Source organism: Zingiber officinale, chromosome 9A (assembly GCF_018446385.1).
Source record: "Zingiber officinale cultivar Zhangliang chromosome 9A, Zo_v1.1, whole genome shotgun sequence".
NCBI lineage: Eukaryota > Viridiplantae > Streptophyta > Magnoliopsida > Zingiberales > Zingiberaceae > Zingiber > Zingiber officinale.
In genome coordinates, this window is record NC_056002.1 from 135,970,560 (window position 1) to 135,990,658 (window position 20,099).

General features: G+C 37.0%; 1 protein-coding gene across 1 annotated transcript; it reads left to right on the plus strand.

The window, feature by feature from the left end:
* Window positions 1-14,344: 14,344 nt before the first annotated feature.
* On the plus strand, window positions 14,345-15,397 carry LOC122020324 (uncharacterized protein At4g22758-like). Its single transcript, XM_042578206.1, has 2 exons — window positions 14,345-14,961; window positions 15,057-15,397. Exons 1-2 carry the CDS (start codon window positions 14,526-14,528, stop codon window positions 15,248-15,250), a joined length of 630 nt encoding a protein of 209 aa, XP_042434140.1. The 5' UTR covers window positions 14,345-14,525; the 3' UTR covers window positions 15,251-15,397.
* The last annotated feature ends 4,702 nt before the right edge of the window (window positions 15,398-20,099 follow it).

Here is a 20,099-nt window from a genome sequence, read left to right on the forward strand (position 1 = left end):
CTCGAGCGTGCTTCCCTCCGGCTTCTCGTCCCTCGGAATTACCGCGTGTCCCTTCTCGTCCACCAGCGTACTCATCCGCAGACTTCGTCCCTCGGTCGCACCCCATGCCGACCTTCGCGCTAGCTGCGTCTCTTGCTCCCCGAGCAATCTTCCGCTCCAGCTTTCGTACCTTGGAACCACCGCGCGCACTTCCTTCTCGTCCGCCGGTGTACTCTTCCGCAGCACCTCGTCCCTCGGACGCACCGCGTGCCGTCCTTCTCGCTAGCTGCGTCTTCCGCTCGAGTACCTGTGCTCCTAAGCTCCTGCACACTTAGACACAAGGTTAAATACAACGCAGGACCTAACTTAACTTGTTGATCACACCAAAACAACCTTGGGGTTCCAACATATAGGAGATTTCCTGCTCTTGATCTTCTATTTCATTAGAAAAAGAAGTGGTTTGATGGGAAAAAAGAGAAAAAAAGGAAAACCTAGACCTTTAACTGGGCAAAAAATTCTTATTACAGTGAAAGACATTGAAAATGATTGAGGTAAAAAAAAAAGGCAAACTATCAAAATTGTAATAAAATTATCTCTTTGTTATTTGTAAAATTCCCAAGAAAAAAAAATAGACAACCTAAATTTCTTATTTTATCAAAAGTTATCTTGTGTTATTTGCATAAAGAAATAGAAGAGTGCCCACCTGAATTTTACAACACAATTAACATTCCTGATGATGCAATTAGTCTTGTATTTGGTAAGGAAGCTCGAAGTAGAGTGCGTGGAATGAGCTTTGGAATTACACTATCAAAAGTTGGAGCTTCTGTGCAACAAAATAGAATTGTTAAATGCCTTGAAAGTACAATGAAATGAGGTCATGTTTTTTTTTTTCAAAATATAAGCCAACAAAATAAGCAAGAATAGATTAGTAAATAAGAGCATAAGATGAAATATGGAAGAGTTTGTCATCATGACATCATTTGTCTTAATTACTTTGAGTTTTTGTGTTCTTGTTAGTAAAATTATCTTATGATGATATTACTTGACACAATTTGTTTGTAAAATTAGGTTACTAGTGGTGGCAATGGTAGTAGTATCAGAAATGATGTTGGTGGTGGTAGTGATATCAATCGCGGGAAAAAAGTGGTAATGTTGATAATGTTAACCAACCTCTAACTATAACTCTGGTAATTATTTTGAAATTATGTGTGTTCTAAATTATAAATTTGTTATAAAATTAGACATGATAGAATTAATAACTTTGTATTGTTATACAATCAAAAGTGAAGATTGTGAGTCATGGAGATATCGGTGTTAATACCAAATGTAGGTTACTTCATTGATGAGTTGATAGAGTTGTTGCAGAAAATTGAATTGCATCCACAAATCCAAAAGTAAAAGTATATCAACACTTCTTGATAGATCTTGTTGGAAAGTTTGGGTTGATAAAGTTTTTTTTGGAGAAGGTGGACTTAATTCGACCAAATGATGAAATACTTTTTCTCGAGAATGTAATAGGAAGTCGAGTCGCATGGTTTTCTAAGTTTATAGTTTTGTATGATTTATACAAATTCTACTTATTTTAAAGTTATACTCTTTTGTAGAAAAGAAATTATGTTACTAAGTTAATTTTTTGTTACTAGTTTGGATTGTTTTACTTAAGTGTGATGTTTATGGTTAAATGTGATATTATAATTATTTGAGTTTTGATTTTATAATTGTGTGCATGTGGTATTATAATTTGTGTGTGGTATTCGTGTTGGTACAGTTATCACTAATAATCAAACTCAAATTTTAATAAATAACAAAAGGTTAAAGTTAGATATTTTGTGTTATAATTTGTTTACCAAGTATACAAGATTAAAAGACTTGATAGGACCTGACACCAAGCTGAAGTCTAATTAGGTATAGAGGATCTGATAACTAGCAGGAAGCCTAGATATGTTGATATTTGGTAGGAAGTTCAATTGAGTTTGCAGGACCTGACAATTACCTGAAGTCTAGATGGGACATCTGGCAGGAAGAACTGGTAGGTCAAGAGATCAAAGCCAAGTAAGTCTGCAATTGATAAGTGAAGGAAAGCACACGAGGAGAAAAACCCAGTGACGTATTCCTCATTAAGGGAGTAGTAGGAGTCACTCCGACCTAGGGCTTCAATGAAATCCAAAGTTAGGACTAGACAATCTCGACACTGTCTAAATGTTTAATACTTATATTTTATATTATGTCTATTATTCTAACTCTGTGATGCAGGAAATCAAAGTAGGAGTTAGGGCATTCAAGCATTCGGAAGGTATCTAGGCGCTGATAGGTGCCGACGACCAAATAGATATAGGCGCCCAGAATGGCCTAAATCCAGCCACGCTAGCAGCTGAGTTGGCACACTCTGTTTGGCCGAAACACGTTAGGTTCCAGGAGCTCGAGAATAGTCAAGCACACGGGAAGGGATAGAGGCAACTTGGAAAGAGCTTCGTTGAGGTGCAGTCACATTAGCAACCTAGGCTCCCAGAAGGGATCCAAGCGCCCGAAGATGGATAATCTTAGCGATGAAGGTGGATTGGATAGGTATCAATGGAGGCTCCCAGGGGTGGTCCAGACACCTGGATAGGCCTATAAAAGGGGGTTCGACCTGCACTTTAGAATCATCATTCCCTACGACTTTCGCACTCACATGTTGTTCCAAGAAGCTCTCTACGACACTAAAACACTGCTCTAACAACCAACGCTTAAGCTACTACTCTACTTTGTTGTCGATATAATTTGTTTATTATCTTGTACTTAAATCTTTGTATTCTTATCGATCTTATAGTGAATTACCAATGAAAACACTCAGCAAGTGCAAACCTTAGAGTAGAAGTCGTTGAAGGCTTCGAACTAAGTAAAAACAAAGATGTTAGCTTTATTTCTCTTTTTCTTATTTCCATTTTAATTTAACTCTTATTTTATGAAAATGTTAAAAAGCGACCCACGCTATTCACTCCCCTCTCTAGTGCTTTCTGATCCTACAATTGATATCAGAATAGAGACACTCTGAATTTTTGCAACCACCGTTTCCAGCATCTTTTTTCATTTTTTTATTGTCAATTAGAATCAATGCAATCACCCCTTTTGATCTTTTTTTTTCACTCGTGGTTTTTTCGCTTCTTTAAGTTGGTGCAACACCACTCGAGTTAATTAGGTTTTCACATTATTCTTCTTCCACACTGCTAATCCAAGACCTAGTCTTGTTTTTTTTTATAAGTGTTGATCTTGTTGGTACCTTGATGTCCTGATATAGGGGGTGAATAACTGATCACCCACGATATTCGCTTCCTACAACTTGTTAGTGCACAGCGAAATATAAAAATAAAACCAACAAGTAGAAAGATAAACCTATAAGACAATAAATAAGAAAACAAATCAATACATTAGTGGTTCAAAGATTTAAATTTTGTTTTAATTATATGACTATTTCCTTTGAATAGTTGATCATTTTTAATTAATGATTATGATTTAATAATTATTATTATTCAAACTATAAATAGAGCTCATTTTTATTATCTTCACATCATTTTATTTATTTCTATATTTGAATTTTAAATTTTTGATGGTTTTTAACCTTAATTATCTAATTCTAATGGAAAGAGGTTGTAAAAAAAATATTGAGTATGATTTGTTATTGTATTGATAATTTTTGGACAATTCAAAAATGTTTATTAGAATATGGAATTGATGAAGTATACATCTTTCACAATATATTTCAATTATTATATTTAATTTTAAAAAAATATGAATTATTTTTAAAAATATTTGTAATATCATTTGATAAAGGTAATTCTAATATTATATAAAATATTAAAAATAATTTATATGGAATTTATTAAAATTATAGTTTGAATTATTGATTAGAAATTAATATTTTTGAAACATAATATTCAATAGTAATTTAAAATTAACAAAAAAAATAATTTTTATTAATAGAACGCAAGAAAGATTCACTAAAATTTTAAAATTTTAAATATGAATTTAAAAATTATTTTATGAGTTAGTTTTTTTTATTGGTAATAGTTATCCAATTAGATCAATTAGATCGATTAGGCCGTTCTCATATAAGTTTCTCATCAGTCATCAGAATAAATTAGAAAACGTTCTAGTTGATAATTTATTAATCTAATATTTTTAAATCAATTATTCATTAAAAAAATTATTCATGAATCCACCTAAGCTAAAAAGATTTTTTCAGAGAAGATTAATAAAATTAAAAAAAAAAAAAATCTGATTTGTCCGATCTCAACAGTTATGCTACAACCGTTAGATATTTTTTAAATAAATTATATATACATTTATAAATTAATATATATTCATAAATTATATATAAATTTATAATTGATAACCAGTTGATTACAACCGTTTAATTTTGTATATAAATATATGTTTTTAAGTATTTTTTTAAAAAATAATAATATTCTTGAACCATTTTGAATCAATAATTTTGAATCCTGAATCGTAATTATAATTACCCGAAAGATTAAAATTAAGGGATGATATGCTAGAACTTACCTAATAAGCGATTTCTAATCATTATTTTAAACACTGGTGATAAATATGTATGTTTTTTTTTATATTTTAATCATTTATATCAATCATGAGTAATCATTCATAATTTACTTTCTCCTTATAGATCTAAATATAGATGAGTAAAAGTACTTAAGACGAACAAATTATTTTTTACCATGTGATTTAAACAGATGGATTTCAACTTTTGAATGTCGTCCCGTCGAACTTAGATACGGTGGAAGTATACTAGAGCCCAGAGACGGGGACGGGGGTTGCGAAGAATTAGGCATCAAAAATAATAAAGGATTCGAGAAGGAGCAACAAACGGATTCAAATAAGGAAAGAGCAAAGAAGCTTACAAAAAATGATCGTCGGAGAAGAAGAAGAGATCAAGCGTCGCAGAGAAGGCTCGAAGATGAAAGCTCAAGCAATGAAGACGACGGCGACGCGAAGTAAGGTTTATAAACTTCACGGTCGATCACCTTGAGTCGTTCGGTCCAGGGTCCGAAAAATCAGGAGAAGATCCAGCCGTAGAATTTGAAAAGACATCTGTCACATATCACCAGTAGATATCCATCTATCATGTCAAACGTGCGGCGGTAGAAAGTGGGGCACGTGGCATTCAGTTATCGGAAGATATTAATGAGACTTAATTAAAAGGTATGGCCACGTGCTAGGTCATAATGATAAAAAATTTACACAGTATTCAATAAATTTGAATAACGTCAACTACTATAAAAGGACGCTCATCCGAGAGAGTACAAGGAAAGGAGAAATTTTGTCAAGTATTGTCGCTCATCGTTCAACATAAAGAGTGGATTATCAATGACAAAGTAAGTCATGAATATAGAGTAAAGGAAGAAATTATAATTTCGATAGTAAATAATTATAATGATCAAATTTGAAAAAAAAATATAGGGAATCATTTAAAAAGGAAATAAGGTATTTTATGATAGCATAAGCATCTTACTAGAATTGAAAGAATATATTTTTTTTTTTTCATGCACTCTATTTTTTTTCCTTTATTTTCTCTCTATTTTTTTCATTTTTTTTTTTGCTCTCTGATTTTTTTTCCTGCTTTTTTTTTTCTAACAAAACGGAGAACGGAGAATGGAGAAGGACAAAAACACAAAAAAGAGAAAAAAAATGAAAAGATGAATAAAATGAACAAATAATAACTCTGCGTTACTATGAGTGATGTTGCTAATGTTATTATCGATGATGAAAAAAAAGTTGTTGATAAAAGGAGAAGAAAAGTTATTATTGTCGCCGTCGAAGTTGTGGTACTGTAGACAATGATATCAAATCAATATATAAAAATTTCTGTAGTTATTTGTAATACAAATTTAGAAGAAGAAAATTAGAAGAAAAAGAAGATGACTCTGATATTATATTGAAACTAATAAATATATTAGAGGAAAAAAATATAATAGAAAACAACTCTATTTGATCTTAATTATGATATCAAATATAATAAATCTTAGTTAATTAAAATCAATTCAAGATTATTTACATTATTATCAGTATACTCCCTTCAATCCTAAAAATTCTTTAATATCTAACTAATTAGTAGGCCAAATATTGTTTTTTTTGTTTGTTTGTTATGTCAATAGATATATGAAATCTCCACGGAAGCCTCACTTGGAAGTTGCATAGGAGATTTTAAAATATATAAATTCAACATTAGGCTTGTGCTTATTTTTCAAAAAGAAGATTAGTAGTTCCTTAATTGATTGATTTCACAGTTGCCAACCTTGGTAGAGATTTAGATGATAGAAAAACTACAGCAGGTTGTCTTCCTATATAGTTAAAAATAAAATAAAATTTTGTGTCATTATCAACTACGCAGAGTACAAAACTGATACACTTGCTGCTCAATAATGTATATGACTACAAAAACTTACTGAAAATCTACATGTTTGTATACATAAGCCAATTGTAATTTTTGGAGACCACTAGATCAGTGCTATCAAACTAGTAAATAATCTCATATATATATGTGACTAAACATATTTAGCTTGACCATCACTCACAGAAATCAACTTGGAAATATAACAGAAGCAATCTACTTGGAAATATAACTCCATTTTGTCACAGACACAAGCAATCTACTTAAAACTACAAGGATTAAATGATTTTTAATTTTTTTTTCATAGTTTCTGGTTGTCTTTTTTTCATTTCAGAATCTTGGGTCATAATCCTTTTGACACTTGGGAATAACAAAAAGACCAAAACAGAAGCAAAACTCGAACAACACATGCTAAAACTTGTCTAATTTTGGAGGGACGTGATTAATTGTCACCATCAGACAGTTACCCTTTAATTTATCACGATTAAAATTAAGCTAATTTCTCCACCGCATTTAGGAATTTCTTAACAGCGCAGCGACAAATGTCCAAATCCAAACCATCAACTTCAGGTGCCACGTCCGCCGCGTTCCCGCGCCGGTCACAAATCTCTCGACGCGTGTCGGCCGACTTTCCTACCCCGAAGCTTCCGTGTGCTTTCGCGCCACGAGGTGCCGACGATCAGCTTGGAATCTGCTGCTAGCGCCCCACTAGTTTAATTTTGTCCGGAGAGGTTGAAGGCTTCAATCAAATAAAAATAAAATTAATATTTAAAATTTTTTTTATTTTAATATTATTGGAATGAGTTACTATTGAAACTTAAAAAGTTAATTGATTTATTTTAATATTTAAAATATCCTCAATGTGTCAGAGTATATCTTCTTCTATATCTTAGCTATCTAATATTTGATCTGATTGATCGGATTTTCCCAACTCGATCTATATATTCAAGTCTGATTCTCTGAGTATGCAAACTCTCAGTTAGCTCTTGAGCGATATCATCACAGCTCCCCCTGTCCCTCAAAACTTAAGTCAGATGTTATACCTAACAGATTATCCCGAACTGCCCCTAGTCATATCCGGGCTGGACAGAAGGTGCTAGACGACAACAAGGTTAAAGATTTGTAACTGCCTGTTAAAAAATAACTGCTCTATGTTAGAGAATATTCCAAGAGTCGGCTATCATCTGTGATTGGAACCTTCTTCCATCCCATAGAAGGATGCTACGCGTCCTCCATCACCCTACAAGGACTGATACCCGATATTCTCTGACATCGTTCAAGTTCCAGAGGTACGCACGGTCATATAAAAAGGGAGGTGCTCTCCCTTGAGTAGGTACGCGCACTTCTGCTTTCGTTTTCTACTGTTCTTTTTCCTTCGTGCACCTTTTCTTCTGAGGGAAAAGTACCTGACTTGAGTGTCGGAGGGCCTGCTCCGGGGACTTATTCCTTGATTTCTGGACTCTAACGTTCTGTGTGCTTGTTTGAGTGTACACAGAGCTCAAATTCCGTCGGCTCAGTCATCATTGTCCGTCAGCGCCACGTGGGGGTCCGTTCCTGTGGGCACATACGAGAAGGGTGTCATAGTCGCCTCTCTGTCGACACCAGCGACAACTCATCTGGTCTTCGTCTAACTCAGATTCTTAATAGGATCAATGGAAAAGGAGAAATACATAGGGTTGTAAACGAGCCGAGCCGAGCCAAGTCGAGCTTTTGGAATGTTCAAGCTTGTTTGATAAGGTAACCGAGCCGAGCTTAAAATGGATCAAGCTTTTGAAATAATTGTTCAAGTTTGACTTGGTTTATTTTTTATGAGCTTGAGTTTGTTTGAAGCTTGACTTGAGCTTGATTTGTTTAGATGTTAACGAGCTTTCAATTCGAGCTTAGCTTGAGCTTGATTCGAGCTTAGCTTGAGCTTGGTTCAAGCTTGGTTTATTTAGATGTTATCGAACTCTCAATTCAAGTTTATTTGATTGTTTGAAAACTTTAGTTATTTGATTGGTTATTGAGCTTGATAATTTAAACTTATTTGTTTATTTTATTTTATTATTTATTTAGCATATTGAAAAGAGTTTTATTAATGAATATTATTCGTGAACATTGTTGACAAATGTTAACGAGCTGAACACATATGTGTTCAAGCTGTTTGTTTAGTTTAACGAGTTGTTCAAACTTGTTTATTTAATTAATCTTGTGTATATTAAACGAACATAAACAAGCTCTTACCAAGCTGAACACCAAGCTTATTCACGAACGCTTGATTCATTTACAGTCCTAGAAATACATACTCAATCTGAGACCTTCCCTAGGTTTGAAAGATAAAGACCATACTCAAATTGAGACATGATCTAGGTCTGAGAAAGGAAGGTCGAGTCGACCTTGATGGAAAGAAGGAATACATACTCAATTTGAGATCTAGCCTATGTTTAGGAAAGGAAGGTTGAGTCGACCCTTTGATGAAAAAGGAGGAATACATACTCAATCCGAAACCTAGCCAAAGTCTAGGAGAGGAAGGCGAGTTAACCCCTTAATGAAAAGGGGGAAGAATATCAATCCCAAGACCGGTCTAAATCTGGGAGAGATAAGTACCTGAAAGTTCTTTGAAGCAATTTATGATAAAGAGATGATTTACCTAAGGTAAGGTGTTCAACTCACAAAGGTCAAAGAGAACCATTATCAAACATTCAAACAAACACATTACATAGATGAAAATTTCGTTAGCACATATTCTTATATCTTTGTATATAGTGGCAAAAGGTGATATCGTTCGCCCCCAGCACACCACGCCCAAAGTCTTCACGAGGAAGGTAAATCATGGTAGCTGGAGAAGTTAGTGCGTAGCGGGAAGAGGTGCACAGGGACAAGAGAATTACGCCCTGACTATCCCACGATTCGAACCCATGCTCCCAAATGACAAGCTTTTACGCACTAATCGCTCTAGATAACCCCGTAGAACTTCTTATATCTTTGTATATAGGACTAATAGATGATGAAAGAACCTTCTACATTTCAAGAAACAAAAAGAAACAACGAATGAATGAGAGCTTGTCATGGATGTCGAAATAGATGCTCCTAATACAAATCAAATTTGGAGTCTTTTTCCCCAGTTCTTGCATTAGTTGCATAAGGATTTTCTCAAAAAAATTAATAAAGTTTAAAATTATTGACTATTAATTTAATTGTATATATATTAATCCAATTAATACAAAGTAATTGGATATGGCTGCAAAAATGTACCGAAGATCTATGTATATTCTTATACATGTCAATTGTAATAACAGAAAAGACCAAGAAAAGAAGCAAACTCGAACCACACACGTTAAAACTTTGTCGAATCTTGGATTGGAGGGGTGTGATTAATTTCCAGTCAATCCCAGCATCACTATCATGATTAGAAAAAAAAAATACGTAGCCAAATTGATCACTAGCTATAGAGTTATAGCCGAACTGATTTATAAAAATACCCTCTTATATAATATTGATACGGTACATGATGGTGGGATCGGACAACAGACATGGTTGGAAGTCAAGTCCTCGGGGCGGTCAGAAGTCAAGCCCACGAGGCAGTGAAAAGTCAAGCTCGTGTGACGGTCAGAAGTCAAGCCTACATGGTGGTCAGGAGTCCGGCTTACGTGGAGGTCAAAAGTTCAGCCTACGTGGCGTTCAAAGGGCCAGGTTACAGGATGGTCTGGGTCGGGCCTAGTTCAGGGCACATGGACCAACACATACAGGTCGGAATATGCAAACCAAGGATCACAGGTCAGGACTTATAGCCTTGCGGCACATGGACCAACGCATACAGGTCGAAATATGCGAACCAAGGATTACGGAGTAGGATTTACAAACTGGCGGAGCAGGATAATCGGACTGAGGCGTACAGGTCGGGAAACACAGACCAAGGCGTACATGTCGGGTTAAGCGGAATCAGAGTATGGCGTACAGGTCGGGACAGACGGAATCGAACTAAGGCGTACAGGTCAGGTTAAGCGAAATCAGACTATGGCGTGCAGGTCGGGACAGACGGAATCGGACTGAGGCGTACAGGTCGGGATAGACGGAATCAGGACGCACAGGTCGGGACAGACAGAATCGAACTGAGGCGTACAGGTCGGGTTAAGCGGAATCAGACTATGGTGTACAAGTCGGGACAGACGGAATCGGACTGAGGCATACGTGTCGGGACAGACGGAATCGGATTGAGACGTACAGGTGAGGATTCAGGATAAGCGGAATCAGACTATGGCGTACAGGTCGGGACAGACGGAATCGGACTAAGGCGTACAAGTCGGGTTAAGGGGAATCAGACTATGGCATACAGGTCGGGACAGACGGAATCGGACTGAGGCGTACAGGTCGGGTTAAGGGGAATCAGACTATGGTATACAGGTCGGGACAGACAGAATCAGACTGAGACGTACAGGTCAGGATTTAGGATAAGTGGAACCGGACTAAGGCATACAAGTCACGATACAAGGTAAGACAGGTCAGACACGATACAAGGTAAGGCAGGTCAGGAGTTCACAAGATAAGACACACAAGATAGGGTTGAATGTACAGATCTGGATTTACAAAACAGCTACGAAACAACAAATACAGGTTAGCTACAGGTCTGTGCCCACAGGTCGAGGTCGGCAAGTACGAAGACCTAGCCTAGGAATAATGAACTTGAAGAGGTCATGCACTACACGACAATCAAATAAGGGAATCGTAACCACCCGTCAGAGAATAATCACAGCGTGTCATGGAATATGCTAACGGTCTAGGGCTCGTTGCCCCCCTCGATTCTTCGTTCGACCTATAAGAGGATGCCCCGTGTCAATCACCGCCAGACAAAACCTGACACCCGACATTCCCTGACATTCGTCAGACTCTAAAAACACCCACAGCAGTATAAAAAGGGAGGCTTCGTCTTTACGCAGGTACGCTCACTCGTCTTTTACTTTTCGTGCTTTCACTGTGCTTATAGGGAGAAAGTACCTAACTTGAGCGTCGAAGGGCCTGACTCGGGGACTTTTTCCCTGGTTCTTGGTCTCTAACACAGAGGCGGCTTATCTGAGTGTGCGCAGGGTCCTTACTTCATCATCTCCGTCATCACCCCCACGTCATCTGCTTGTGTAAGCCCTTCCGGCGGGTGCCATACCGACCAGGCTTCGCAACGACCTTCTGTCAACCTCGAGGACAGCGCGGCCCGCCTTCATCCGACTTAGCTTCCGGACGGGATCAAATATGACTATGGCATTTGTAAGAATATAAATGAGTCAAGTCGTTCGTAAATTATTTGGATCTCGATTTAAAAAAAAAATCGTTCGATTAAGCAAACGAGCCGAACTCAAGTCTGTTTTTAAACTCAAAATATAATCACAAGCTAGTTCAAGCTTAACAGTATGTATACTGAGTATAATAATATATTATTAATTATTATAATTAATTATCTTAAATTAGTTCGAACGAAATTCGTTTAATTTTTAAATAAATTTTTTTCGAGCTAAGTTTAAACTGAACTCGAACTATATTTATTTTTTTTTATAAGTCGTATTTAAATTTAAGAACTAAAATTTAAATTGAACTCGAACTAAACTCAAATTAAAAGATAACGAACTGAACTTAAACTTTTTATTATTCGGCTCAATTCAGCTCCGATAGGTGAACCTTTTCCAAAAACGATCACAATTAAAATTAGACTAATTCTCCACCGCATCAATAAATTTCTTCACCCAACCCCGCAACACCATCAATTTCAGGTGCCACATCCGCCGCGTTCCCGGGCCAATCACAAACCTCTCGACGCGTGTCGGCTGACCTCTTACCCCGCCAGCTTCCGTGTCCGTGCGCGCCACGAGGTGATAAGTGCGTCACGTGCCGACGATCAGCTTGGAATCTGCTGCGGTCCCACTTTGCCCGGAGACGTGTTAGGCTTCAATAAAAAAATAATAATAATAATATTTAAAAAAAACACACAGAAAAGATAAATACTAGAAGTGATACGACGATGGAGAGAGGATACGGATTTAACGGTCCGGATAAAAGTTAAAGTCAAGATCATCAGTATTCGGGTGTTAACGGATTTAACATAAAATAATGGAAATAGTTGATCGGGCGATCAGCTCCGAACGATAAGAGATGGATCTGAGCTGATCCTCTTTCGGCTTGGGATGATTCGTATGATTGTCGATATTTGACATAGGGCAATAGGACGTCAAGGGAGATCGACTAACCTGTCCGAATGGAGGAAAGACAGGTACTATAAAACCATTATATAAAGGAGTCACCAAGATCGACAGAGCGGAGGGGTCTCGGTCGAGCGGCTACTCCGCTCCGCCAAACAATGAGACTTAATCGCGGACAGAGCAAAGTCCCGGGCAAACGGCTACCCCTTTCGACCAAACAACGAGATCATTGTAATATCTTTCGACATCCTTTTGGGAGATAATACCGCTGACATGAGGCATGAGCGACGGACAAATCGTACGGCTGAAACTTCTATTGTCGTATCAAGATATACACGGAGGAGGTAAATCATGGGTGGCTACTAACCATTAGTGCAAATAGCCAAGACATGGGGGAGGTTATGATCGGTCATACCAAGTTTCAACCCCAAGACCTCATGTGGCAACACCCCATGCCTTAACCATCGCACCGCCCCGAGGGGACGCGCACGTTACCTACTATGATTTTATATAAAGGGGGTACATAACCAATAGAGATATACGTTATTCTTGAATTCTACTGTTACTATTATTCTCTATTTTTCTCAATATTTCGATAACTAACTTAAGTATCGAAGGACCAATATACTTCTTTCCTGACCCAATACTGACGCACTTTATTTTATAAAATAAATTGAAGCCGCCAACCCTCAATTTTCCAACTCCACACTTTCGGATAGGATAAAAACAGCATCAGATATTTTATATCTAAGATATTCTTTATTTCGTCGTAACATTTTAAATTCGTGTCTAATCATCTGAACTCATTTTAGATTAATTTTAAATCGCTATTTTTTTATTAATTTTAATTAACATTAATTTAAATTTATCAAAATTATTATTATATATTTTTTAAAAAAAATAGATCCATGATCCGGTAATTATTATCTTCTTAAAATATTAATAGAACGTTGTTTTAATTATTAGATAATTAAACTTTTACCTTAAATTTTATATTTTATATTAAAAAAACATCCACATCAGACATCCACATCAGATACCCTACTCATTCCCTAAATATACATTTTATAAATAGTAATTTTTTAAATTTAGGGAATGGAATCCATTCCCTAAACATTAAAATATTATTTCTATCTCCTCCCTTTAATAATATAAAATTTCTCTCCCCTTCCTCTAATAATAAAAAATTTCTCTCTCCTTTATCTCTTTCCTCCATCTAATAATAAAAAATAGGAAGGAAAGAGAAAAATAATAAAAAAAATAAATATATGGTAAATTATAGGGAAACTGATATATTATGTGGTGAAAAATAGATATCTAAATTTAATAAAATAATTTTTTTATTTTAAATTTTAGATTTTGGATGAGGATACTGATGTGGAACGTTATTTTAATTTCTTTAAAATAATTTACCTAATTTAAAACGTCTTTTTAATTATATTTTTTTTAAAAAAAAAATCGGGTTCGGAATTCGGATGCGTGTATCTCTGTCCATACCTCTGTAATCATTGTGGCAGTAGGGCCCTTCAATCGGACTCCAACGGCTCAGTTAGCTCCTCCCCTAGGCCCGGTCCGGTCCTGTCGATTCGGACCGGCGACAGCATGGACCGCTTCATTAATGATTGACTGTTGACGTAATCCCACTGTAGCAAAACGAAGGAAGGAAGCTTCCGGGTTGGCGGCGCGGCCTGATGATCGATGATTGAGTGGGTGGTGGGCTCGACGGGCACGAGCAGTCCTCGATCAGTCAGTGTAGACTCGAGTCCATAGAGATAATAATCCATAGAGATAATAATGGAGAAACGACAGTTTACTTCATCCCAAAGCTTTGGGAGGTGAGTCGAGATGAAGCTCCCCCAGATACGACTCGACTCCCTCCGTTCTTCTTCGCCATTAAATTCAATGGAAGCCACTTCCTTCCTTTCTCACACTTCTCTTCTCCTCTCTTCTTAGTGCAAAAAACACACGTGCTTTAATTAATTTGAGACGGCCGGCCGATGACTCCGACCAAGGCTTCGCCGTCGTCCGCCGCCGCCATCTCGCCCCACTGCTCGCAGCCCAAGAACCCGCGCGGCGGCCAGCCGGAAGGGCCGACGCGCGCTCGTCTTCGCTCGGCATCGTTCCACCACGCGGCGGCGGCGGCGGCGGCGCATCCGGAGCACCGCCAGATGCGGCGGCCGAAGACGCAGCCCGAGCTGCTATGCCGCGGCGCGGCTACGTCGTCGCCGACGAGGGTGCCGGCGAAGGTGCTGGTGAACGTGGCGGTGCAGCGGAGCCTGGGCCCCGTGCAGGTAGTGGCGTCCACGGAGTGGAGCGTCGGCGAGCTGGTGGCCGCCGCGCTGGCGCGCTACGACAGGGAGGGCAGGCGGCCGACGCTGCCGGCCGCCGAACCCTCGGCCTTCGGGCTCCATTACTCCCAGTTCAGCCTCGAATGTAAGGAAAAAAATTAAAATTAAACCTCGATCGATCGTCAAATTCAGCTCGATCCATTCGTTTCGATTTCTCATTGGCTCTAATCGAATTATCAGGTCTGAATCCTGAAGAAAAGCTCATCAATTTAGGATCGAGAAACTTCTTCCTCTGTCTTAAGCCAGAAACAGAGAAATCGAACTCCTCCTCCTCCGGTTCGGGGTCGGCGGCGACGGCTTCTTGCTCGAAGCAAGCCGAGGAGGAATCGAAGATGCGGCCCGCGTGGTTAAGTTTCATGGATTGCTTGCTATAATTAGCAAGAAAACGCGAATTGTAGCTGGCGGTAAAGATTTTCAGATGCGTTCATGTATGGAAAGATTCTACTGCTATAATTAATTAATTAATTAATTAATTTGTTGCTGTTCTTGCAATGATTGGAGAATGAATATTAATTTGAGCCTCTCACATGCCTACTTGAATTTCTTAAGTTTGAAATATTTTTTTAAAATGTATGTAAATTTTTTAAAGAAAGATAATTTTACAACCAAATGCATTTTTTTCAAAAACAAAAAAAAACAAAAAGAATCAACTTGTATTTTTTTTAATATTTTAATTTTTCTTTGCTTATAACTCTAGGATACGTTAAATAATATTAAATTATTTGAGAAAAATCATTTTTAAAAATAAATATATATATTTTATGTGAAATGAGGGAATCTAATCTTCAAAACTAGAGTTTATCTTGCATTGGTTGCGTAGCACAATGTTTTTTTTTATATGATATTATTCTTCGGAGACAGCTAAAATAAATGTCCATTACGATTTTATTAAAAAAATATATAAATTTAATTTTAAAGGGCTAGACGTTCTTACCCGCTTAGTCTAGTGAATATCTTAATCATCTAACTACTTCGTAACCACTTTAACTAATCCAATAATATTGATTCTATATTTCTACTTAACTAGTTCAATTAATTTAACCACCCAATAATTATTTTTTTATTTTTGCCCCGAGCTGCGATGTAGCGGAAGAGTGTCAAGTTGTCATCTAGGCACTCACGATTCAAGTTGTCATTAGTGTAAGGATTTTCCTCCAAATGGAGTATGCAAGCACGGGATGCTAGGCTTCTAAGTTACCACACTGTGAACATTTCACGATTTATCCTAGTTGTCAGTGAGAAACTTTTATAAGGTGAGGCTGGTAGCCCAGGTTCGGTGTTACCTGACTCAACATCTATTTAGTTTTTTTGGCACCATGTGTCTAGTTTATGCCGACTAATTCTAGTAGTGATTAATTAATCTAACCCAACGAAAGCTTTCCATAGGCCATTAAAATAAATCTGGAGGCACTCACAGCAAACAACCATCGACCAAGAGTTCTTAGGTCAACTACATATTAAGAGAAATTCATTCGTTAATTCGTCGAAGTAAAGACTCAATCCTTAAATGTCTACAAAACTAATTAACAAGTCGTATACTTAATGTGGTGCGGTAAGAGACAAACAACTAGAGTTCAATCACACAGGGCACACTAACTGTTGGAAGCAACAATATGTTACCGGAGATTTATAGGGTATTAGTTGAATTTAAATTACATTGAATTAAATTAACTTACAGTCGAGATGACCTGAGTGGATAATCTCAGACTGTCAGCAGAGGCTGATTTTTGCTATGTGCCGAAGAGCGGCAGATCAGACTAAGTCGTTGAACGAGCAGATCGGTTGAGATGCATGCCTGTGTTGCCGAAAGGCCGAGCAAGCTCGACTAGACAAACAGTCGACCAGGCGAGTAGGCAGGCCTAGCTATAGGTCGGTCGGGAGGACACAGGCCGAGTGGTCAGAGAGGCTGGTCAGGCGGTCGAAGAGACCGACCGGACGAGCTGACCGAGACCTAAGATCAACGGCAGCGTTAATGGTCAATTAATGACCATTACTCGCCGAGCAGTGAAACACCCACCGTTTCACTCATCAGCGGTAAAATGTTAGTTGTTTCACTTAGACAAATTTTACCCCGGCCGATCCGGCATTCGATGCGCACAAGTCGTGTTCATATACGAGTCAATATGGTTCAGTGCAATACGAGTCCTAAATTTACACCTCCCCTATGCACCCACACGTGAGAGAGAGCTTCTTCCCATATATTTATTCACATTCTTAATGCATATGAATCAATATAAATCAACCAAAATACTATGAAACTCCTAATGTGAGACTAAAATCTCATTCATAATAAAACTTCTATATATCCTCCTCTGTCTCTTTTCTATTCACATATATTCAACAGTAACTATGATTAATCTATTAGGACACTTCACCAGGCATCTATTGGGACACTTCATCAAGCATCAAGTCAGGAGTCATCGTCCTTTTTGGAATTTGTTTGGCAAGTGGAAGGTGAGATCAGATCGTCTACGTCCAAATCAATTATGGATATCTAGTATTAAAAAATCTATTTGATTTAGTGACTAATAAATTGAGTTAAGTTGGAACTTTTTTCTCTTAACTTTTGTGAAATTAATATATATATATATATATATATATATATATAAAATCTATTTGATTTATTGACTACTAAATTGAGCTAAGTTGAAACTTTTTTCTCTTAGCTTTTGTGAAATATATATATATATATATATATATATATATATATATATATATATATATATATATATATATATATATATATATATATATATATATATATATATATATATATTAAAATTTAAACTAAACTATAAATAATATTAAATTATTTGAGAAAAACCTTTTTAAAAATAAATATATATTTTATGTGAAATGAGGGAATCTAATCTTCAAAACTATAGTTTATCTTGCGTTGGTTGCGCTAGCACAATTTTTTTATATGATTTTATTCTTTCGAGACAACTAAAATAAATATCCATTACGAATTTATTAAAAAATATATATATATTTAATTTTAAAGGGCTAGACATGCTTGCCCACTTAATCTACTGAATATCTTAATCATCTAACTACTTCGTAACCACTTTAACTCATCCAATAATATTGATCATATATTTCTACTGAACTAGTTCAATTAATTTAACCACCCAATATATTTTTTTTATTTTTGCCCATAGACTGCAATGCAATGGAAGAGTATCAAGTTATCACCTATGTACTGACAATTCAATCCCTAATTATGATGCACTTATAAAGATTTTCCTCCAAATGGAGTATACAAGCACGAGATGCTAGGCTTCTAAGTCATCCTGCTGTGAACATTTCATGATTTATCCTAATGGTAAGTGAGAAACTTTCATAAGGCGAGGTTGGTAACCCTAGGTTTGTGTTACTTGACTCAACATCTATTTGGTGTTTTTGGCACCATGTGTCAAGTTATGCCGACTAATCCTGGTGATGACCAACTTAATCCCACGAAAGTTTTTCATCGACCACTAAGATAAATCTGGAAGCACTCGCAGCAAGTGGTCATCAACCAAAAGTTCTTAGGTCAACCACATATTAAGAGAAATTTATTTGTTAATTCACCGAAGCAAAGACTCAATCCTTAATTAAATACCTAAAAAATTAACAAGTCGTATGTTTAATATGGTGTGGTAAGAGATAAACAACTAGAGTTCAATCACACAAGGCATGCTAACTATGATGGACCTATTGGTGAAGCTGGGGCGTCACGTCAAGAGTCATCGTCCTTTTTGAATTTGTTTGGCAAGTGGTAGGTGAGATCAGATGTCTACGTTGAAATTAATCATGGATATCTTGTATAAAAAAATCTATTTGATTTATTGACTACTAAATTGAGTTAAGTTGGAACTTTTTTCTCTTAACTTTTGTGATATATATATTAAAATTTAAGCTAAACTATAAATTCAAACCAAAATTATAAGGTGGACTAAAATGCTCTAGTTTGGATATAGATTTTGGCTCTATTATATTTTATATGGCTTAGACATGGCTCAACTAGTTGGCTAAGCACCCTTATCTCCTTTTGTTGTTTTGAAGTACAAAGTACCCATGTTGACACATCTCAAATTCTTATCTTGGAATGTTAAGGGACTAATAGGTTTACCATGAGATAAGATGTAACAAACTTTGTAATTAAGTATAAGGGTGATGTTATTATGCTAAAAGAAATAAAGGTAGTCTAAGATGAGATTTTTGTAGGACCGTAAATACACTATAGGGGGGGGGGGGGGGAATAGCGTTCGTCGAAAATTATGAATTAAAATGAGTTACGCGACGAATAATGAAAGTTAAAAAAATAATGCTAATAAAGATAGTTTTACTTGGTTCGGAGTCTATGACGACTTCTACTCCAAGATCCACGATCGTCGATCGCTTTCGTTGAACAATCATTATCAGTTCGAATAATTAGTTACAAATATTGAATACAAGAACTGAAATTAGTTGTTACAGATAAACAGAAAGGAAATTGGAATCTTTCGTTCTTCGAACATTGGAGTAGCCTTTCAGTGTCGTCGGAGCTTTTTCGAAACAGCACGCAAGATTGAAACTTATAGTAGTTGATATGCTGAAGTTGCTGGTAATGCTCTTATATAGGCCCATTCCGAGTACCTGGAACCCCTCCGGGCGCCTGGATCGTTACTAACGTGGTGATCTCTCGTCGAAATTTCATTCGCGAAGTTTATCCAGTTCCGGGCGCCTGGACCCCTTTCGAGCTCCTGGACCGTTGACGTGGGTTCGGCCAGTCGTTATGCTCCAACTCAGCTTTGGGATAACTTTTCTAGTCCGGGCGCCTGGAATAGCTCTGGGCACCAGGACTACCCAAGTGCCTGTGGCACTCGCCCGGACGAGCTGGTTTAGGCCCCCATACCAGCTCCGGGCGCGCGGAGTCAGGCTCCCCTTTTTCACAGTTTTCCTTTCTGCAAAAAATAGTTAGTTCAGGCAAATAAAAATATATTTATCCTACAAAATAGAGTTAGCACAATATAATAAGTTAGGAGTAGTAATTAAATCATGTCCTCCCAAAATCAGGATCTAGTCAAGGTCTCAACTTAGGTTTCCCAAATAGACCTAAGTTGGGCTGACGCCTACAGTTCTTTCAACCGAGAACGCGTCCTCACTAGATCTCTCCTCCAGTTGCTCACCTCTTACTTATCAACTATAGTCGCTTAACTTGCGTTTGACCCACCAGGTCTTCTTACTAGTTGTTAGGTC